Source organism: Calidris pugnax, unplaced genomic scaffold (assembly GCF_001431845.1).
Source record: "Calidris pugnax isolate Ruff unplaced genomic scaffold, ASM143184v1 scaffold63, whole genome shotgun sequence".
Taxonomy (NCBI): domain Eukaryota; kingdom Metazoa; phylum Chordata; class Aves; order Charadriiformes; family Scolopacidae; genus Calidris; species Calidris pugnax.
Genome location: NW_015090852.1, coordinates 3,969,225 through 3,989,452, shown reverse-complemented (window position 1 = coordinate 3,989,452; position 20,228 = coordinate 3,969,225). Strand labels below are relative to the sequence as shown.

The 20,228-nt window shown below is 37.8% G+C and overlaps 1 protein-coding gene across 8 annotated transcripts in view; it reads right to left on the bottom strand.

The window, feature by feature from the left end:
• The window catches only part of DNM3 (dynamin 3), a 183,380-nt gene that overhangs the window by 111,244 nt on the left and 51,908 nt on the right, over positions 1-20,228 (bottom strand). For all 8 annotated transcript variants that reach the window (XM_014943475.1, XM_014943472.1, XM_014943470.1 and 5 more), the window contains one exon: positions 17,397-17,510. In XM_014943475.1, coding sequence (XP_014798961.1) covers positions 17,397-17,510 — 114 coding nt within the window. The remainder of the gene's footprint in view (positions 1-17,396; positions 17,511-20,228) is intronic.

Genomic DNA, 20,228 nt, shown 5'->3' with positions numbered 1-20,228 from the left:
TGAATGGCTCTGTTACGTGGGTACACTCAATACATTTCATGGAGCTGGAACAATACAGTTCACTGAGGCTCTTTGACAGTCACTTCTCAGAGCACACAAAATACTGATTTCTATTTTCAGCCTCAGTAAAGTAACTCTTGATTTCACATTCAAGAATCTGGCTTGTTATTGTTAAATTTTTATCAAAAGCAAGTCAACCTAAGAAAAAATTATACTATGAACAGAAGTTTTGGCAAGACAAAGATGACACTTCATGCAGCAGTTAATATAAAGAGAGGATAATAGTTCTGCCAAGGACAATAAATACTAGAAGAAATGGCTTTCAGTTTTAGAGGCCCTGAGCAATATTGCTGGTGTTCATTTTAAGATCTGCTGCTACAACACAATTCCCTGGGGGTTATTCTTAAATGTGAAAAGGATGGATTTTTTTTGTTTTGAGATCATTCACAATGTTGGCATTACAAACCACAGGCTTGAACTGAGGTGAGAGTTAACATCAGTTTGCCACTAATTTCTTTCAACTGCATCCTTATTCTTGATCTCCCCACCCCCTGCTAAAAAAAAAAAAAAAAATCTCCAGGCATTACTATCGAAAATATACTCAAGTAATAAATCATGTATTTGCTCTCACGTGACTGGTATTCATTAGAGTCAAAGATCTCCAAGATCTGCCCCCAGAGTGTATTATGTTACTGAAACATAGAAATAGCTGCAACACAAAATTTTGCCAGAAAAAGAAACACAACAGTAACAACAAACTGTCTCTCAGTTAAGCAGAAGAAACAATGTTCATAAAAATATGTTTGAGGGCTAAATCAACCCCCAAATTCTAATTAGACAAACCAGGCAGTTTAAACCAAACAAGACAAGGATATTTTACTAGAAACTTCTATAAAGTATATACTTTATTTGGTCACCCAGGCAGTTCTATTTTCAAAGACATATTTTTTTTTCTAGAAAGGAATGAAAAAATAAATTAAAATCACTGCAAGTTTATCCATTATATATATCTTTGCTTTGGTTAAGCAGTAAATAACATGCCCCTACACGCACTCAAAAACTTGGTCCTCCATTTATTGTCCAGTTATTTTGCTTTACTGAATACTACAATCATTTTGTAGCAGAAGTGACATCTTCTATGAGCGAAGCAATGATCTTTCAGTGATGTGGTAACCTGACTGAATCTTTTGAGTCTGAGTGGGGAAAAAGAATACTTGATTCAGCTGCACATCTGGGTTTTATAAAGGGTCCAAAAGCTTAACATTAACGTGCTTCAGGGCTAAACTAAAGTCTAGGGAGATCACAGCAGTCAAGAAAGAATACAGTGTTAATCCAGGGCATATCATGCTCTTCACCACCACTATGAAAATTAACTTAGCTCAGCTAATTTTGCATCTCCACTAATTGTGTGTTGTGTATGAGTAAGCAATGACTAAGGAAATGTCAAAGCTATTCCATATCCTGTTCTTTTCCTGAAGAAAAACACGCCAGGCAGAGAGGATACCTCCCATTAGGCCACAACAATTCAACAGAGCAGTTATTTGTTTAAGCAAGAATGAAATAACCTATATACAATCTAAGCATTGTCAGTCATTACAATCACTTGGTACCACTGCACTGAGCATACATGGCTCCCCAAAACCAAGTCACGGTCCAAAAATCAGTTCAGGTATTCAAATACATGCATGAGTACATACACAAAATTTAAGCTGGAAAATACACATTGAACATAAAGTCACCTGTATATGAAAATTCCAGCTTTATGGTACTCAGGTTATTTTCCAATGTGTTCGATTATCCATTAGTAAACTTTGACCATGGGCTAGAAAGGCAATAAAAATACTGAACAATACAGAACACAAAATGACAACAAAGAACATATTACAACCAGGATGAGAATAACCAGGCTGCTTTGAGGTAAGAAGAAGTAGCATCCGTACTGAACCCTCTTGTTCAGTTCCTCACATCTGCAAGGACAGAAATCAGCATTGGCTAACCATAGGTATCCACCTTAGAGGTGCTGAGTTGTTCCCTGCTCACTGAAGATAAAGGAAATACAGACTCCTAAATGTAGTTGTTATGATTTTCAACTCTGTTAGATGCCCAAAATAGCTCCATATAATATTGGGAGTATATTTATATATCTGTAATATCTATTCTAATATTGGAAATACTTCTGCTGTCTCCCAATTCATCTCTCTCCTGTAAACTCAAAGTGTGAAGTAAAGCACATAAGGAGCAGAAAAGTAGGACTGGGGAGAGAGAGGTTGCAGAGTAGGTGGAAGAGTAAATATGCCAAAGCATCCAAATTATATGTCTGAGGAGCAGGGAAAGAAGGACAGAGGGGACAAGTGAAAAAAGGGTTGGGGAAGGGAAAAGGACTGGTAATGGGGAATACAGTGTTTAGAGGCTATAGTTTTCACCTGTACCCTATATTTTACTCACAGAAACTACACAACAGAGGGGCATTAGGCTAGAACATTATCCAGCACATACAGAGCTGTACTAAAGTAATTTATAAAAGAGAAAATCACTACCTGCAATACTGAGGCCAGACTGCCCGGAAAACTGTGCAGCACATAGATGTGCCCCTTCATAGTCATACAGCCTTCATACAGGCGTCCCTACGAAAGGGGATCTTCAGTTAGCACTGATAAATCACTGCCAGCCTCATAATTTTTTCAGACATCATGAATAACATTAAAAATCAATAGATGAGGATGATGGTACAAGCTCAAAATGAGCACCACGCTTCATAATATGTTCTGATAACAAAGGGCACAGCTACTTATAAGCACAGATCATTCCTACATGCATTGGCCAGAAGCAACAGAATTGCTAAGGGGCAAACCATTATTTTTTTTAATTAATTAAAATAAAAAATTAATGATTCAAATTGCAGCAAAGTGCCAAGAAACAACGGAATTGCAAGGCTGCATTAGACCTTTGCCCAGCCATCGGTGATATTCATTGATTAACAGAAAGGTGGCAAACACTATAGAATCAAGTATGAGATACTCTCGCCTCACATGTTGATGATTGCTCCATCCTCATCTCTTCTCTCCCCATGTTATCTTCTTTCTTGCATTCTTACCCTAAGCATTTTGGATAAAAGTGAACATAACTTCACAGTGTCATTCGGCGGATTTTCTGCAAATTGACACTGCTCCTTTGCATTTATTCACTCTCATTGGCATTTAATTCTCTACTCACTTTGTTCACTCAGCTACAAAATCAGACCCTGGAGGTAATTTTGCACGGGTTATTTGCTATGATGGCAATGACAGCCAACCATACTGATCCCTGTGTCCTACATCTACCTGTTTCGAATCCACTTAAATCACGATTTAGCTCTTTGCGTGTGGAGAGGGGTTAACCTTTACTGCTGGATGTGCAAAAAACCCTAGAACAAATCATGTCAGACAAGTTTCTGTTGCAGAATTTCAAAAATAACTATGTTCAACTGCCTGCTACTATTTCAACTCGTTTATCAGCTGCAGACATCCCGCTCACTGGATTGTATCTAGAGCTTTTGAAAAACAGAGATACAAAATTTATAATTGTCCAGACGCTTTCTACAATAACTTTTTTTAATGTAAAAATGCACATTAGCAGCAATTCGGCCACTTCACTAGAGTAAATGCAGCCTAGAATGTTTTACAAACAGAAGCAGCATATAGCTCCCGTTCTAGCCACGCGCTTCATGACTGTTTCAAAGATACCCATCCCATTCAGCATGAAGAATGGCCTGGCACTACACTGCCGTCTGCCAGCAAAAGAAAACAATCAAGCAGAAATACAGCTATTTTCTTTTTCATGGTAACCCTCCAAATAAGTGTTAATGAAGAATCTGGACTTCTCAAAACCCTTACTTTCCTCCAAGTTAAAAATGAAAGAATATTTTAGGCTTTGGAAAATAACTTAATCATTGGGCTGAGTTCACGGGCATGACAGAATGTCAGCATGAAGATAAACTTATGAAAAATAAAAGTTTATCACCACCTTTGAAAGGCACTTAGGATAAGCTCTGGGTAACAATTCATTATTGATATTGACTCTCTCAGTCAAGAGTACTGGAACCACGATAGTGGCCTGCCATTTAAGAAACTACAGCTAAATGAGAGCCTCGAAAGTTGAGTGGAAGCAGTTTTAAATCCCACAGTATAGCTGGGGAGATATTTAGTGAGGATTTCAAATATTTCAAGTATAGTCTGAACTTGGTATCAGAAGGAATGGAAATGTCGATTGCTTTTTGGGCCTACTCCTTTCCAAAAAGGGACCAAGTGGAAAAGGAGGGATTTGGTCTAAATGTCTAACACAGATGCATGTAACCAGCTGAGCAGCCCTTACGAAGGAAAGAAAATGTGCATAATAGGTCTGAATAGGTCTGCGCTATATTAGAGGTTCTCCCGACAAGGCTTTAGCATCTTTCTGGGCACCCAGAACAACCCAAAACCCCTGTTCATGTACTCCGTTCCTCTAAAGCTCTGCTTTTGCCAGGAAACAAATCTTAAAGGGAATGAATTTCCAGGCCACAATGTGGTGAGCTATTCTGGTTCTATTTAACCGTCTCGGGAAAAACTGAGAGACTAATGCTGCTGCACTCGGCAGCAAGATTCAAAACTTCACTTTCCTCAGCCCCTAAGCCTGCTTGGCTCATTAACGCATTGCCTCCTGTTTTATTTAGCCTACCTCACCTTCTGCTGATATGGAAAGAAGATCCCTGAAACACTGTCTTTTCTTGACAACATAATTTCTTGCTCTTGGTGGCACATGCAGCAATTAATCTCTGATGGTTCCTCACTGGGGAAAATCTGACCCGCTACACTCAGGGTCCCACTCACAAAAATCTCTCACTACTCAATCTTTCCAAAATTGTATTCTTCCTCCACAAGGCAAGTGCCAAGTGGGAATATAATAAAAAAGCCAGCTCCTACACACGCAGTGATATGCAGGCTAGGAGCCCTCCTGGCTTTTCCATGGTGTGCTCTACTGTCTCCATTTTAACAGCTTTATCTCCAAAAGCTCTTGCCTACCAACTCACCGTCTCTTACACATTGATGCAGTGCTGCTGTTTCTAAGAAAGCCAAGCACTCTGCACGCTAAACCTCTTTCTATAGTTTCTGCAAATCTCTACCTTCGCTACTTAAAAAAGAAACCACACCGTCACTTGGATACACACTAGCTCACTGTGAATCCAAACAGCTGAATTGGATGCACAATCTGAAACAGACACACATTTCTTGGACTGCCACCCACCACAAAGCAACCCGAAGGTCACTTTTCGTTGCCCTGAGACTCCGACTCCAACTTCCCCAGCTTCCAAGTTTACTGCATTCATTCTCCCTGAATTTAGAGTCCTGCAACCTGCCCTGTGCGTGCCTCTAGGAGCTATGGCTCTCACAGAATCTGCCATCACCTAGGAAGAACCAGATCACGTAGAAGTTATTTAGGACATCAAAGCTCACAGGACACATTTAGATTTACATACGTTCCTGTCTAGGAAGTTGGTGGAGATCTGCCTTTCAGAATATACTCCCAATTCTGAAATTTGCCTCAGATTTCTAGGCAGAAAAAGAGCTACTTGCAACAATTCCATACTGTGTGTATGCAGACCTATAAGCAATCACCTCCAGGTTTGACTTCAGAAGAGCTAACTTGATATGTTAGCTGTTGTTTTAGACCATGGGCTAAGGCAGACTAAAAAAACTCCCAAAACCCCAAGTACAACACTTAGGTTCAACAACACAAGTAACAAAGAAAAAAAGTTTACAGGAGAACAAGGATAGTTGCCTGTGGGGAGAATATCTTAAAATCTACGGTAAAGTCATACTTGGCAAAATTCAATAGATCTGGTAAACATCAAAGATAAAATTCAGCAGAATAATTCCACCAAGCACCATTAAAAGAAAAATGGGACCAGCAGGGTTACCAGTGAAAAACAATGCCAGGCCTAATAGCACTGATCTACCAGAAGCAATTTATTATGACACCAGAAATAGCCATTTTCACAGTGGATGCTTGAAATGAAAACTTTAAAGCTTCTTTAAGTCTTGAGCTATAGCAAAGTATTCAACCAGCTAGCCAAAATAGCTGAAGGGAAATAGGAAGGCCACATGTGGAACTAATTACTCATGTAGAGGCTATGACAAAGAACATTTCTCCAGACTTTTCATGGGGGCTTCACTTTCAGGAAGTAACTCTAATTACTGTTCAAGTCTCGGCAGCCTGCATGCCGCTGACAGTTCCAAGAAAAAATGAACCTATTTGCCCTTTTCTTGGTCTAAAATGCCAAAACAGAAAAGCGCAACTAGAGTCATTAAAAGGAAAGAAAATAAGCACTGGCTTATTGCATTAGCTTCCCGAGCAGAATCCTTTTTATAAATTCGGTTTTTCAGCCTTCACAAAAGAGCAAATTCTGCGTCTACATTAACTCGCTCTCTGTTGGCTGCAGTGAAACTGTACATCTTGACTTTTTACAGCTTTTCCATACTGGGGCCCACTTCCTGCCCAGTTGAAGAAAAAAATCTGGCCTGAAGATGAAATGACTGCTTAACATTACACTAAAACATCTGGTACCATTTTATACACAGACCCATGTCTGAGAGCAGGCAATTCTAGCGGTCTCACCAGCGGCACAGTGCATACCCAAACCTCCCCAGGGTGACATCATCCCATATATGGACTCTCAGGCCCAGCCCTCCCCCTTTTCCTGGTCCTAAATTCATTGCCAGATCCCCAGTCTGCTGCAAATGTGCCACGTCAAGACTGGAAATCACAGCACTTCAGTGTGTTTCAGTGAGTGCTGCAGAGTGTGAGGGAGAGCCGAGCACAACCCGTGATGCAGGAAGGCAGTTTTTCCCCGAGACTAAAAGAGGATTTAAAATAAATAAATAGACGCGTCCGGAGATCCTGCTCCGTCGCCCCAGTGTTCAGACTACCTGTTCAGGACAATGCTGTTGTACAGTAGTCTGCACATTGGTTAGACTGGGCAAGGGAAAGCAGCGGCATGGACTATTGGGGACGCAAGTTGCCATTGCCAAGGAGAAGACAGTTATTGCTCCTTTCAGATCTCATATACAGTATTTTTCTTCACAGGTTTTGCACACTAGGGAATAAGAAACGCTAAGGGACACTGTGAAAAAGGAGGACTTCAGAATAAAGCGGGGAAGACATTCTGGTAAGGCCTACTTTGGAAGAACACCTGGCCTATGACCTGGCGAACCTAGGTGACTCCCCTCCCCCCTTCCTCCAGTCATCACTGCAAGAAAGATGGAGCTCTGATGGTTTACTAAAACCTATGCAAGAAACGAGAGAGGTATATTGCCGAGAGGTATACTACCTAGAGAAGTGTACAAGAGTAGAGTTTAAGTTGGTCATTTCTTTTTTCTTTTTTTTTTTAATTTAAAATAAAGCTTTTTTCCCCCCACAAACTAAAAAGGTAAATTTAATTTATTTTTTTTTTACTTGTAGCAATCAGTATAAATATTTAAGGAGTATATAATTTTTTTTAATGCAGAAAAGGCTTGCTAGAAGTATGTATTCTGAATAGCTACTGTTGTGAACTATTATCTGAAGATCAATTTTAAGAAATTATTTTCTCTTAAAGTAATAAAATAATAGAAAAGAATGCATGAATATCATTTTAAATTATTGTAAAATATATTATATCACCTTTGGGAGAACTGTACTTAGACTTTTATACGCAGTTGAAACTTCTTTGCAAGTAACCTATGCTATATGTGCTAATGAAAACTGGGAGGCAAGCCATAGGAAATCTATGGCTACTCCATGCTGGGCTTCTGCCATGTAGAATATAAAATCTTTGATTGTCAGGAAAAATTACCTCTGAAAGTTCAGGATGTGATGGAAAAAACCTAATAAATAAATAAAATGGAACAAACAGCTTTCCATCCCGATACCTGGCTGGCCATTACCTATAAGTGATCAGCACCGATTGATTGTTGCCGCTCTCATGTATATTTTGCATCGCTGATCTTTCTTCTAACATTCAAAAATGATAAGTTACTTTGTCCTGAATCCCACTGATAAAAATGGAATTTGTAAACGAATGCAGAAGTTTGCTTTGGTGAATTTCCAGCTGTCCTGGTAGGGGAAAAAAACCCTCAGGCTGAATGAAATCCCCACGGACAAAATAATACAAAAAGTCTGGGCTGCAATTTGATACCAGCTGAACTCCAGAGTCAGCTCCCCTAAAGTTAACACTAGTAACAAACTACTGCAACCGGAAAAAAAATCCCATCTATATGGTGCTCATTATTGCCAGGAAGGCTTTGAATAGCTATACGATAAAAAGAATTAGCATAAATATGCAGACGTTAGTATTATAACCAGCCAATTTTGTAGAATGCGTGTTATTTTTTAGACAGTCTTGATGCTCTACCTTTTTTTTTTTTAAAAATATATATATAGTATTATTACCTTTTTCATTGCTCCTTCAATAATGAATAGAAGTCCTATTGGGGAGAGATGGTCGCGTAGCATTAATGTGACTGTGCCTATACTGGCTGTCTTGAAGCCTATGAAGCAAGAACTAGCACTGTCATTTCCCTTAGGCTTCCATCAAAGCTTATGTATTTTGACTAAAATAATTGTTTTTTAATGCATATATACACTTACAAGTTATCCTCCCTCTCTTCCTTTATTTTGCGGAAGATTATCTTTAGAATTAAATTAGTGGGTTTTAATCCATTACAATATGAGTAGACTGAATTTTTATTCTCGTTCTACTTTAAAGTAGAGTTACAACACACAGTTAAATGTAGTTATTAATAGAAAATCTGAAGAGACAGGGAGAAATGAAAGGAATGGAACCAGATTCAAACTTGCATTAACATTTCTCAGTCTCTCTTTAAGGAAGATTGCTGTTTCAGGCATAGCAAATCTGAAAAGTTTTGACTTCGATTTTGCTTAAGTGGTAGAAAAATGTTTTCAAATCTTGTTAAGAAATTTGCTCAGTTATGCTTTCAGGGGGAATATGATTGTTCGCAAATATTTTTTCTATCTAGTGATTACTTGCATAGCTACTGTTTTGTTTTGGGTTTTTTTTATAATTCTAATCTATAAGTTAGGAAAGGAAGTATTGTTATCCAGTCAGTAAGAGGCTCTCGGTGAAAATACCGTTGAAGACAGCCCGCGTTAACTTTTGCTAAATAAGCAAAGACAATGAAAATACATGAAACTAGTGTTTCTCTTATCTCTAGTCCACTATTTGCATTAATCTTTATTTTAAATGACCTTTCTGGATTTAGGAAGTGATTCCCCTCCCATACACCCATGACTCTTCAAAGTTACATTTTTAGCCTGTAAAGCGGAGATCTAGGAGGCCCCCTTGGCATGGGGCTTGGAAAGGAGGCAGGCGGGGGGGGAAGGTTGGGGGGAAATGCAGAGCGCAAAGCAACAGATACGGAAAGAAAGCCTGTATTGTTAGGAATGAATAAGGAAGTATATCGAAGATCTAGGAGGCGCCGTTGGCGTGGGGCTGGGAAAGGGGGGGGGGGGGGGGGGAAGGTGGGGGGGAAATGCAGAGCGCAAAGCAACAGATACGGAAAGAAAGCCTGTATTGTTAGGAATGAATAAGGAAGTATATCGACTTCGGCTCAGTAATCAAAACATTTTCAAAGTGAATTAAATTATTCTGTGGTTCTTAAAACAGTGCTGTTCTAGTTGAAGCAAGTTCTAGTCGATTATAATCGTACAGAAAAGATTTCCATAGTTATAAAACCAGAGGTTTTAAATATGGATGTCAACAAACACAAGACAGCCGTATACAAATATTTCAAGACACAAAAAAAAAACCCAACAACCCCCCACCCCAAGAAAAAAAACCACAACAACAAAAAGAACAAACATTACTTTTTTGCAATGGTTAAAAAAAATAGCAGGACCAAATGCATACTAAATCGTGGTGAGATTTCTGTAAATACTGGACGATACCAGTGTTTAAGTCTGTTTTCTGGACTATATGATACAATTCATATTACCATAAAATGCACAAAAACATGAAAAGCCAGTATGAACGTTTAAATAGGTGTTTCAATACAATAGACTTTCTTTTATCTTTAAGAAGCACAACTTTTTTTAGTAAACTTATCAAAATTAAATAGGGAAGAGGAAGAAAACATTTCAACCCCTTTTCTATACATTCCTTTACTGTTAAAAAAAAAGGAAAAAACCAAAGAAGGATGGGGGAAAGTCACTTAACTTTACAGAAATAAATATAGATCAAATAAGCATCCAAATGTGGAAAAAAAAAACTAGTTACTTTAAAAAAAAACAAGTCATTTGACATTTTTTCTGCCTTGTCATTAAGTTGCATGTTATCTTCTGTATTGCCATTACCAGAGCTATTTAACACATCTGTATTTTCAGAAGACTAACAGACACTGCTCTCCTCTCCACGCTCCTTGCCCCCCTTCTTGTGCTATCACCGTGCATCCACAGACATTTCTCCAGACCACCCAAGTATCATTGCTATATGGAAAATATTATAACCCAAATAGCAAAATACTTGCATAAAAATTCCAAACTTCCAGACAGAACATTAAATTATTATAATCTTTCAATCAAAATCTGTTAAGCAGATTGGAAAACAAAAAACCCTAAATCTTATTGTGTGGTTTTTTTAAATAATAAATTTTAATCAACAGCATAACTTTACTTTTACTTGCAAAACACTTTGCTTCCTGAACTGTACTTTATTTAAAAAAAAAAAAAAAAATAAATCCTAATTGAAATAATATTAAGGGTTAGGTTCAAACCTACAAAAAGACAGGAAATGCCACAGTTAAGAATGAAACTTTCTTGAATAATGCTACTGTACTTCTGTACTGTATTTTATGCTGCTTTGCAAAACAGTATCTAAAAATAACAAGCTGCTCTTAAATAAAAAGTCATGATCACAGTCGGAGAGAATACAATTCTCAGCTCAGTTTCCAAGCTATCAATATTTACAGTCAGATCCTTAATATAGACTTCTGTAAATATAATATTGGCAATCATGTGATTATTATTTTTTGTTGTTACGGTATAGTAAAATATTCTCAAGCCCTTTACCGCCTCAATGAATCAACCAGATACAGCACGCAAAAATGTTTAGCCCTTTCAGCAAACCAACTACAATTTCAAGGAATATCATTTTTTAGATAATAATCAAGTGGAGGTAATTACCCCGTTGTTAGTAGTACCCAATGAATTAATGGAAGGCAAAATAAATTTGCCTCATTTCAAGATGCAAAGCTCTTTGCTGATTCTTTGATGAATTCTCCTTGTGTACAGTTATTAGGAAGACCACACCATCTTTCCACTTACAACTTTTACTCCCAGCACAACTTCCCTGATAGTTGTTAGTAGAAAACCTATTAATGACAATGCACACTTTTTTCTTCCAATCCTTTCATGCTATAGGTTGCCAATGAGTTTTACTGTACAACTCTTTGCTATTTCAAGAAGGATCCATAACACAGAAACTGAGACCTAATTTTCTCCCAAACTAAAGATCTCTGATTTCTTTAACAACTAAATGCAGCAATTAAATTTGATGAAATCTATAAAACAAGCAGTGTCTTATATTTATTTTAAAAGTACTTCTAATTTGCCATTTTTATTTATCTTTAAAATGGTTAAGTGGGTCGGAAGACATGCCAACCTAAAGCTCAGACTTAACATTTTACTTAGAGCTACAAAAATTTAAATAATCATATTATAAAGACAAAGTAAAACTATTTAATGTCTTGGAATTAACTTTTTATGTCTGAATTAACTAGTCATGCTTTGTGCTTGATGCATTTATTTAAGACATCTTATTCCACCTTGTTAGGTTCAATGAAATTTTTATTCATATAATTGATAAACTTAGTTTGCACTAATTTGCACACTTCAACTTGTATATAAGCTAAAATGTACTTTTTATGGCAAAATAATGATTAGAGCTAATAATAAATTAATATGTAATTATTCAGGTGTTTTAGTCTAATTTAAAACCTCAATACTATCTCCACCTTTAGCCTTTTGGATAATTTTTCCCTTTTATAATCAGTTTTCAGGCTGAAACTTAGAAGTGTTTTCCTGCTATTCTGTATGGGATATGTTTGAGAAGGGTTTGAAAGCACAAGTTTGTTGCTTAGCTATGGTGGCACTAGCGAGCAACAGTGATCTAAGAACACCATTATAAAACAGAATCATTTGATCTGCATAGAAAAGTAATACAATTATACTTTTCTCCTTTTAAGCCTCCAATGTGTTTTATACCTTTTGAAACAACACCCCAGTGATGTTGCAAATGTAATTGCAAAATTGGATTACAGTCATCCTGTATGTTTTATATTCAGGAAAGTTTAGCAAAGCAGCACATCTTGAAATGTGAAACGATGCTATTTGCATGCTTTTGATCTATAGTATAGTCTATCTTCAACTGAAAAACTTTCTGAAGTTACAAAGTTATTTTGTTTTCTAACAAAGTACAGATTTTGAAAGAATGTTAAATATAAATAATATGCAAAATAAAATACTAAAGAAGTGTCATTATAAAAGTATAGCTTTAACATATTAGCAAAATAGATATAAGATGCAACCAGTTTTCTTTCCAGCACATTTCCTTTAACTGGGTTAATGTGCAAGTGGTTTCCTCCATTTATACAGAAAGATTTTTATTTTTAACTTGCAAGATTACTGTACTTATCTGCTCCTAGAAAATATGTACTGTATAAACATATCCTTTATCTTGAACTTCAGTATTTCTGTGCTTCCGAGAAGAGTAAAAACATCTGGTTAAATTACTATGTGTGACTACAATATGCAGGCAAAATCCTGTACGAAGTGCATATAAAATAAACCATGGCTTCAATCTTTTTTTGTTTTTCCAAATGTTCAGTGCGACCAGTCTGTTGAAATCGCATCTCTGAAATATGTCAGCACGATGATAACTGATGTACCAAAACGCTTCTTTTCCGAATAAAGTGAAGTTCTGTTCTTGTTCTACAGCTCCTAATGTTTTAAAGTTTAATTCTGTGATGTGTGTTCCCCCTCAAAGCCCCCCAAACCGGAATGGTACAAACTGTTGCACACCAGCGGTGATGGCTCCAAGGGACTGGCTGGACGGAGTTGTCATGTGTCTGCCTGTCTACACTTGCTGTGCAGAACATCCTCTCACCTGTACAGCAGGCACAGACAGGCAGTCGCATGACAACCCAGCCTGAGGGACAGCCGCCAGTGGGAAACCGCTCTGACACACCAGAGCATCTTCACCAACAGCTCCAGCCAAGAGTCACTCTGGATCTCAGACGGCCGGTCAGTAACCAAGCCGCGTACTGCAACCCACCTAGAGTCAAAACAACACTGCCTATAAAATACAATAAAACCCACTGCTGAAATTTTTACTGTGCTTCCTATAGTACTCTTTTCCTAGTTGAACTCATTAAATCACTAACAGTAAGTTTTATTTATACGCAGCTTTGCGGCACCATTATATGCTTTGTCCTCCCATTTACTTCTCAGGCACAACTCAAGCAACTCCTGTTATTAGATTATTGCCAGTATAAAAATCTAACTAACGTTCCTGCTAGCCACAGAAGCCGAGAGCAGCTTGTTGTGTGGCAAGTTAACTCTATAAACAGACACAACGACAGACTTTATAGTAAGTTCTCCTCTTTCTGCTCTCTCACCTCTTTACTTATTTTCGTATCTCCCTCCCATACCACACAGAATTTTACAATTGGGAATGAACTATGAAATTATAACACAAACTGCATCTATCACTGGATGTTGATAATACTCTCCCTTTCCTAATGAAAGGGAATGAAAACACTTTATTTGGAAATAAGACTAAAGGGGATTTTTCCAAAAAATGTAACTTTCAGAAGTTCTCTTAGAGCCGACCTTGGCATCCTTTGCACACCAATAATGCCAGTGAAATCTCTGGATGCTTTAGAAAGAATAATAAAGTCACATTCTCTGACCATGCCCTGTATAAAAATGGCATGCCACTTTACAAATTGCATGCTTTTATTTACAAGAAAGACCATTTTGTCTCACAAGCCAGAATGGTGCTCTGCATTCTCAAAGTCCATTTTATTCTACTGTAGAAGTGGCCAATTCACAACTTTCAGATTTGCGGGTTGACTCTCAAATGAACCCGAGCACAAAAGTTTACAGCTTTTTGCGCTACTTGACAAAGCAGTAACAATCAAGAGCTAAAATGCTCAGATTTAGTACTTTTAGTGTAGGTGTCCCTTACAATACTTGAGCTAGTATTATACGGAATACTCTTTGAAAGAAAACAAGTATTTGTGAGGTCAATGAATGTGCTAATCTTGCACTTAATTACAGCCGCCTCAAAGTGGTACACGGTATTTTCCTTGCTTGATTTTAAGCAAGTGGAAAAGCACAAAGTCAGGGTACCGGTCACGCAATAAAGTTATGAACACAAGCAACTGTGTGCGGGATCAGAAACTAATCCAGGTTAGTATTCACGTAACTGATACTGTAACTGCTCTACCCACACTGCTCAAACATCAACTTGCTATTTCCATAATTATAAGCCTCGAAAGCATTCTTAGGCACTGATTCCCATCTCATCGGGAATAAAATCCTCTTGTATGTTTGAGCAGTAACAAAATCATGTCAAGAAACCAATTCTTTCTTTTATAACATTGCTATCATACAACAAATTTTGAAATCTTTTGCCAAAGTAACTTGCTTCAAAATGCATTCCACTGTTGATTCTTCACTTCTAAAAGCTGCAGCTCACAAGTAAAGGACTTGATTTACATTCTTCTAATGGCACTAGCAAGCAACCACTTGCATTCAGAGAGTGAATTTAATATCAGAGTAAATTCCAGACTACAGAAAAAGGGCTGTTTACACTAGAGGGGGTACACAGCCCTAGAGGTCCTAGCAAGCACTGCAGCTCTGTGAAGAACATTGTCAGAGCTCACTGATTGTTGTAAGCTTCTACAACATTCCTTACTAAGGGGTAGAGGCACAGGGAGAATGAACTCATCAATGTGGCAGGAGAACAAAGGTGAGACCTGACTTTCTGTATCTTCTCCAGCTGTGATGGAGAGGCTCTTGCTACTGTGCAAGGACTGCAAAAGTGACTGGCACAAGAGATCAGAACTCCCTAGGACCTGGCAGTATGCACAGCAGCACTGAGCCCAGGCACATCAACAGGGCTATAATTTCACACATCACTGAAGGCTTCAAATCTTACCAGGGTGGAAATAGACCAGCATGCTGCCATTTCAAGAACCCTCTGCAAACAGAATGTGATAGCTACCAAACCAAGCTGAAAGTGAGGAGAACATTTTAAGGAGAAGAAATGTAATTATAAAAATGGGAATTCAGCCAGGAGATCAAATATTTGCTTCTTTATTTTCAGAAGCCAGTAGTTCTGTTTCTGAAACGTCACTGTTTTTTTTTTATTAACCTAATGGTCAAGCTGTGGCTTTGACCATCTTCAGAAAGCATCTAAAGCAGATCTTACTAGTTTTCTAAATCCTACTGAGAAAGGCCCAGTAGGCAAAACAAAAACAACCAAAAAAATCCAACATAACTTTGTAAACTCTTTCCCATGACAGAATAATGAAATTATAAAGCATATCTGTACTTAAGGAGGAACTTCTTCTACCAGCAAAGCACGGACTACTATGTTGTTATCTTCTCTTACCACTGTAAGAAATTCCTGAGTGATCTCCCATATTGGCCTAAATGAACTACTGGTATTTTCATGACTCTCAAAATACAACTGTTTGGCAATTAAGAGACATCATTTTAAACTATGCATATAGAAATCAGACAGTGGCCAATTTCCTCCATGTACTATTCTGAGATTCCCAGGTGACGCTCTCTAGCACACTATCAAAACAAATTATTTCAAAGGTGCACATAAGATATCCCATAAATGTTTTCAGGAATTTTTATATTGCACACTAAGAAAACGTCAGACTCAAAAAAGCAACACCAAGACTACCACAAAAGTTGCCACAGCACATCTTAGATGCACCTCCAAGTGCTTGAGATGGAATATAGCAAGGATTTCACAGAATCACAGAATCTTCTAGGTTGGAAGGGACCTTAATATTTCAGTAATCTGAGAATAAAACTTCCCCTCTTGATACCTAGTATTTGGGTCCTCCCCTCTGTCTGACACGCACTCATTTTCCTGTTACAATAAATACATTTCAATCCCTTTAAAACTTAAATAAAAGTGCAACAGGCAAAATCTTCAAGATTATCTAGTTTGTCCCTCAATCTTAAGGTCTATCCCAAAATGGCTACTGACTCAGGAAAAAACCCCACACTTCTGACAGGCACAGTTTCCACCATCAGCATTATTACTGATATAACTATCTATGATAAGTATCAGATTCTGGACTCACAGGACTCAGCAGAGCTCTGGCTTATGTATGTGCACTGCAGGACCTCTCCCCAGTGGGTCTAGAAAATCCAATGCAGTAAAATACTACTATGTAGTCTAAACAGAATATGAATTGTCTGCATAGTTGCACTCAATCAACTCCATGTTTGTTGGGGTAAACCAGAATAAGACGGAAAGATTTCATCCAATGAACTGGTGCACGCTAAATTTTTGCTGAAAACATGTAATTTAAAAGTGAAAAATCAGAAAATAACTGGAGATATATATATAATAATACTGAATAAATGTAGACACATTTTTCTTGAAAAACCAACACAAACCTTTAAAAAACAAGGGCTTTGCTATAAAGCTGATATAGTCAATAAAGTGAGCAACCTCGATGCCCTGTTTATCACAGAAATGCTTTTTCCAGTTCTCATATTACTTACCTCAGATTTATTGATCAGCAGTGACATTTCTTACCAAAGTGCATTTTTTTGATTTTCAGTAGCAAATTTGAAAATCCATAGCAATCAGCTACAGAACTCTGCAGACAGGCTTTTCAGCCTTTTAGAATATGAGGCTGGAGAAAAACTGTTACCATTACATCAATTGCTGTACTTACTTTTAGGAGTCAATTTACCTAGACAATTTATGATCAACTTACAGGAGATGTGTAAGAGCAGTTCAAACAGGCATAAGACAATAACCAGAACATTCCAAAAGGTTTTAGACCAATGTGTAGAAGCCACAGGAAGAGAGGAAAAAAGTAAAACAAAAAACAAACAGAAACACCACACACAACATCCTGTATTTATGTTATCACCATTTCAACAGAAGTCTTAGAGGGTCAGCATTCTCCATGAATCAAAACCAGAAAATCTAACAGACACAGGTAAAACCTTAAAACACTCTTTCAATTCAAGTCTGTAGAAGCTAATTTAATATTTTAAGCTAATATCAGAAGACTGAATAAATACTGGGTTTCCCCCCCAGTAGAAAAAAGTTTTTCATTCCTTACCTCATCATCTTTGTACCAGGACAAACTTTCTGCAGTTAGAACGAACCAGTATTCCTTGGATCCTCCTTTCATGATTCCAATATTGTTGATGGTCAGCCAGCCTTTCCGGATGACCTGTGCAGAGGGTGCAGTCAGGCACAAGTTTAGTTCATTACTCACTTGACATAATTCTGTTGCTGCATTCATTCTTTTAAATAAAGACTTGCTGAAGAAAATAAGAACAGGTACATTTTTTCAGTCTTTGGCAAATTCAAAATAGAGATTTTGCAGGTTCCTATCATTCAAGAAAAACAAAAGAAAATAAAGTGAATATAGTGTTCTCAGTCAATAGGTTGGAGAAAGAGAAGAGCCTAAGTATTATCATGTTGTACTTACAGCAAGCAGGAATGAACGAAGGATCACATAAACCTGGAGATATTTGTTTGCTGTACAATAACACTTTGTAAAGATACATACAATTTATATATGACTACTCTGACTGTTCTAGTCTAACTTTAATTTGTAAAGCTGCACACTAGGAACAGCACCTAGCTTCTGGTGAAGCAAGTGGCTTCTAGCATGCATTGGGTATTTTCAGAAGGGTTTGAATCAAGTCACAAAGCAGAGAAGTCTTCTACAATTAATTTGAAATTAAGGGAGGAAGTGAAAAGGAGAGGTATGCGAGAGCTGTTTTCCTCTCATAAGGTAGAAGAGGAAAAGAAAAGAGGCTGGGGGGGAACCCTAATGCAGCAATACAAGTCAGAGGAAAAATGGGTGAAGCAGAACTTCACAAAATAGATACAAAGATGAAAGACCAGGTGGGAAAGCACAGCTGTAAGTACTTAGGCCAGGAGGCTACATCATGTAAATAGGAAGAGGGACAAAAGAAAACTTAAAAATGAGACAGCTCCAGAGGTGAAGGAGATTATGGTCATGAGAACTGGTTTATGGATCATATAGATAGAAATTTTACATTTTGTTGGAACACATATATGAGAAAGCAAATTCTCTGAACAAGACAACAGTACTCTCCCGATTACACAGAGGCAGGGAACCTCAGCCATTCTTTTTCTCCCCACTGCAACACCCTTTACCTGCCTTTGAAATACTGAGATAGAAAGAAGCAGTGCTCAGAGAAGCCCTTCAGAACTCTCTCAATAAGTCCCACAAGCAGCGACTTGTATGATCAAACCTGAGTTTCCTTTTGCTTTTAGGGAAATATATGAGATGCTGATGTTCCTCTCATAGGGCTTTACAAGACTAGTACCTCCAATATCAACAGATGATGAGGGAATAAGCATTGTATAAAAGTTTCAGAATCAGAATGCCCTCCCATTCAGCATCCATGTTTAATGTAAGCTCCCTGAAGAAACCAGCTTTGGTATAGCACAGAGCAAGGGACTAAGTTATATTTGATAACCAAACCAAAGAAAGGATCAGAAGTTGCAGCTGAAAAGCTGATGAAAGTATTGGTAATGTACATAATCCAAGAGCATCAATCTCATTTCAAAGGAGAAAACTACAGAAGACCCAAAAAACAGTCTATGGGTTTTCAGCCTGTAAGCAAATCACTAAGAAAACATTGATTTGGTTCTGAAGACTGAATAAGCGATGAGAGAACTGGACATGACTACAGCAGAGAGACTCAAGGGTGTGGCCTGAGCTGACTAGATAAACCAGCCTGTATCACAAGGGTTTCTGCAGAAGTTCACCATTATTTTTAATATTCACGTTGACTGAAAGAAATTCAAGAAGGGTGGAGAGGAGGCACTACTGTTTATAAAAAAATATGGAATGTTTGTCCAAGTGCAAGTTAAGGGAAACAAACTTGATTACCCATCAAATCCTCATTTTTTTTACAATGTTTATTAAAGTAAACTTTTAACAGGAAACAAGCAACATGCATATATAGCCAGCTTACTGGCCTTCAGGCAGCTGCCACAAAATAAGTTTTGGAACCAAGCTAATTTCATTTTTCTTCTGAACTACACCAATGCAAATGCAAGAAATTTTGGACAAAAAACAGGATATTAAGGTTCCCCAGCCACTTTAACTTAGCTTCACAACAAGGTGAGCTATATATGTACAGCAGACTAAATACTTCACAGCAAATGTGCAAAGGTGTTTATTCTCATGTTATAAAGAAATCAAAGTAAGAGGCCATGAGAGAAGATGCTGTTTGATCATGTTGTCTGCAACTGAAAATGCTGTGTTGCTTCTTATAAAGCACATACCCTCATACAGGAAGCACAGGCAGCCAGGCCAGCACACTACTGAAAGTGGTTTGGACACACATCTTAGAGAGGGTAAAAGGTTTGAAGACAGATGCCACGGTGGGGATAAAGATGTGGTTTCTAGAAGCAAACCAATGAGAAACACCTGAGTAGCATGTTCAAGAGCCTTACAGGTGATGAGCACTTAAAAGGGAAGGGAAGTAGCACTCTGCTTATTGCATTCAGTTCCCTCATCTTTACCATAGACTTTGTACTGTGTTAATAGAGTCAAGTTTTCTCAATTTGACAAGAACACACTTGTGGTAGAGGTCTTAGAACAGAGCAAGCCAAGATTTTAAAATCTAAATTATACAAGCCATTTAAGAAGTAATAAAGCTTTTAATACATCTAATGTAGGAACTACATTGAGTTGCATAGCTCCAAAAGACTGTCTTGCTCCAGTCCAACACATCTCCCCACAGATGCATAACCATCCCTGGGTGTGGACAGAAACAAGCTGACTTTGTAATACAAACACTGGTCACTGCCTTGTAAAGGAAGGAATTTGCAAGTGTTTCCTCAAAAATCCTGTGTGCTGAGGATTAGATCCAGCTGCCATTCCCACACAACCCTGCATGAA